Consider the following 2695-nt stretch of genomic DNA (forward strand, 5'->3'; position numbering starts at 1 on the left):
GCACTTCTTTCAGTAAACCCTCCCCGGCACCACGCTGTGCGGGTGCTGCGCGCCGTGTCACGCTCGGCCCTCCGGGCAACTCCCTCCTTACCTGGAAGTGAGGTCCCCCAGGATGCTGCAGGAGAGAAAAGACAGAAATCAACCAAGGCAGAGGAGGGGAGGTGTTAGACTTTGTTTTATAATAAAGTACAACATTATTTATAACAGCATTGATGATTTATAATAGCGTTAAAGGGTTATAATAGCGATGGAGGGATGGGTGTCAGAGAGCTCAGCTCCGTGCCAGGAGCCCAGTGCGTGGCTGCCCCACGTCCCAAGGGAGCAGGGCAGGGATGAGGGGGCCCATGACGTGAGCCCCTTCACCATCTGCCTGGTGGCCTGAGACCCCACAGCATGGCCCAAGAGGACGGTCCTTAACCCCGTGCCACAGAGCCTCACCCTCCTCGGGACACCACCAGGTTGACCTTCACTTTGTAGGACACCAGGATGCCCAGCACTTCCTTGTCCATGCCGGGTCTCAGCCTAGGAGAAGAGCAGAGTGGAGCGGTGAGGCAGGCAGCGCTGATCGCGGACCCCCATCCGATTCCCCCGCGGGGTTGTGTCTGGGCCCCGTTCCACGTGGGGTGCGCTGGGAGAGGACAACCGTGAAAGGGGAGGGCAAATCACTTGGGCTGAAGCCACAGAGCAGTTTCTGGAGGACATCTGGATTGCCTGAGCTGGGAGTCACTCCCAGGATGAGACCTAGTGCAGCTCTGAGATACAGGTGGGCTTGGAATGATAGTGAGGTAGCTATGTCTCTCCTACGAGACAGAGAGGTGGGTCTATGGCCGTGTCACAAACTCCCTGTTTTCCAGCTGGATAAGCTGTCGGAGTCAGGGGAGGGCATGGGTCCGGCTGTGGCGGGGCGCTGAGGGGAGCCCACGCAGCTCTTACATGGTGGTGGAGGCCAGGTTGGTGTCCTCGTGCTTGAGCTTGCCGTCGAGAGCGAGGCCTCGCTTCTCACGGTTGTTCGAGAGCAGGGGCGTGACGGAGTAGGTTTTGGTGAAGGTAGAGTTGGCTGCCACGGTCTCACTGGGAGGGGTGGGAGAGGAGAGCTCTGAGCCAGCACCAGCACGATGGGTGCTCAGCACCCGTTGGGGATGCTCAGCATCACACGAGGCACCTGGGCAGAACCAGACACTGCCCCCACTCAGCTGCCTGGACCTGTTTCCTCCTTTCGTTCTCTTACACAACCACTTCTTTTTTCTCCCCCCTCAACCTTCCCTGCAGCCCTCCTCGCTCTCAGCTGCGGCTGGGCTCCTGGTGTAAAACCATCTTCCCCACACCCTCTGCCCATCACTCATCCCTCCTCCTCCTTTCTCTTCCTGCCCCTGGCCCAGATGCCGCGACGCCCCCAGCCCCTTTTTACGTACTTTATCTCCTCAGTGCACACAGTCTTCGTGTATTTATCGAGTGAGTAGAGGACCACGTCTGTGATCTGATCAACTGAGGAGGCACAAGAAGGAGCAGCATCGGTGACACAGAAGAGGCACGGGCCTGCAGTCCCCACCTCTGACAGGGAGGCTGGGTTGCGATGGGTGCCGGGATGTGCCCTCCTGCCCCTCCTCTCACCTGAGATCTTAATTTTTTTCACAATCTTGTTGGTGGTGTTGTTGATGTTGACAGTCACGTTGATGGGGTCTCCATGATAGTAGATCTGCAGTGGGAAGAGGCTCCATTGCACAACCGGGCCTCCCACTCCCTGTCCCTGGGGGTGCATTTGGTGACACGAGCCAGGCGATGCCCCCCTTGGTACCCACCTCCTTGTCCAGGGAGGCTTCGAGGTGCAGGGGCTTGTCGGACATCATGAACTGCCGAGTGGTCTCCGACTTTGGAGCTGGCCCCGTCCTCATGGGCGCAAACTGGATCTTGCGGATGATGAGGCGCACCGAGTTCCTGTGGGATGAGAAGCTGTCACCCCTGGCCCCCCGCCCTGGCAAGGTCATAGCCTTTGAGGGGAACACGCCAGCTGTGTTCAGGGACATCGAGGAGTCTCCAGCCAAAGGATGGGAGCTGCAGCCTGCTCCCTGACACGGGGACCGCTGCCGCTCCTTCAGGCAAAGCGCCCGATCCAAGCGTGGCACAGGCTGACAGCAGCAGGTCTTCGGCCCGACCGCTAAGCTGGCCACCTCGAAACAATCCCACGGTTTGGTTTTAGGGCCGTGAGGCACAAAGGGATCCCCTGCAAATACCTCTTGTGAATTTTCTCCTCCAGATTTTCAGCACAAAATCCTTTGACCTCGAAGTCCACACCACAGGCCTGGGGAGACACATACAGTCGCTCACCAGGAGGAGCTCAGAGCTGCCTGAGGTTTAGGTTTATTCCCCTCCTCCTTCCACTGCATCATCCCTGGAGATCCTGCTCCCAGCTCCAGCTGTCCTTCCTCCCCAACCCTCATCCCACGGGCCACATCCTCATGAAAGAGAAGCAGCTCTCATTTTTGGCACCCCGCAACTTCACACTCTGCCAGGGAGAACGTGTCCAGGGGACACTGGGACAGCGGCTCACCTTTCCCACATCGTCTGGTCCTGGCTGGAGGGTGACCGAGCAGGGCAGGTTAGGTGCAATCTGGGCAGAACAGGAAAAGAGAGAAAAAAAGATAAATTAAGAGCATGAACCCTGGTGCACACCATGGAGGTGTGTGGTCAGGAAGAG

General features: G+C 58.3%; 1 protein-coding gene across 1 annotated transcript in view; it reads right to left on the reverse strand.

The window, feature by feature from the left end:
- The window catches only part of LOC104278351 (arrestin-C-like), a gene marked incomplete at its 5' end in the record, with an annotated part of 5884 nt that overhangs the window by 1676 nt on the left and 1513 nt on the right, over nt 1-2695 (reverse strand). Inside the window, 8 exon segments of the mRNA XM_009875296.1 lie at nt 81-115; nt 439-522; nt 934-1071; nt 1413-1485; nt 1612-1696; nt 1800-1935; nt 2232-2299; nt 2549-2608. Coding sequence (XP_009873598.1) covers nt 81-115; nt 439-522; nt 934-1071; nt 1413-1485; nt 1612-1696; nt 1800-1935; nt 2232-2299; nt 2549-2608 — 679 coding nt within the window.

This window comes from Apaloderma vittatum, unplaced genomic scaffold, assembly GCF_000703405.1.
Source record: "Apaloderma vittatum isolate BGI_N311 unplaced genomic scaffold, ASM70340v1 scaffold29318, whole genome shotgun sequence".
In the NCBI taxonomy this organism is placed as follows: Eukaryota; Metazoa; Chordata; class Aves; order Trogoniformes; family Trogonidae; genus Apaloderma; species Apaloderma vittatum.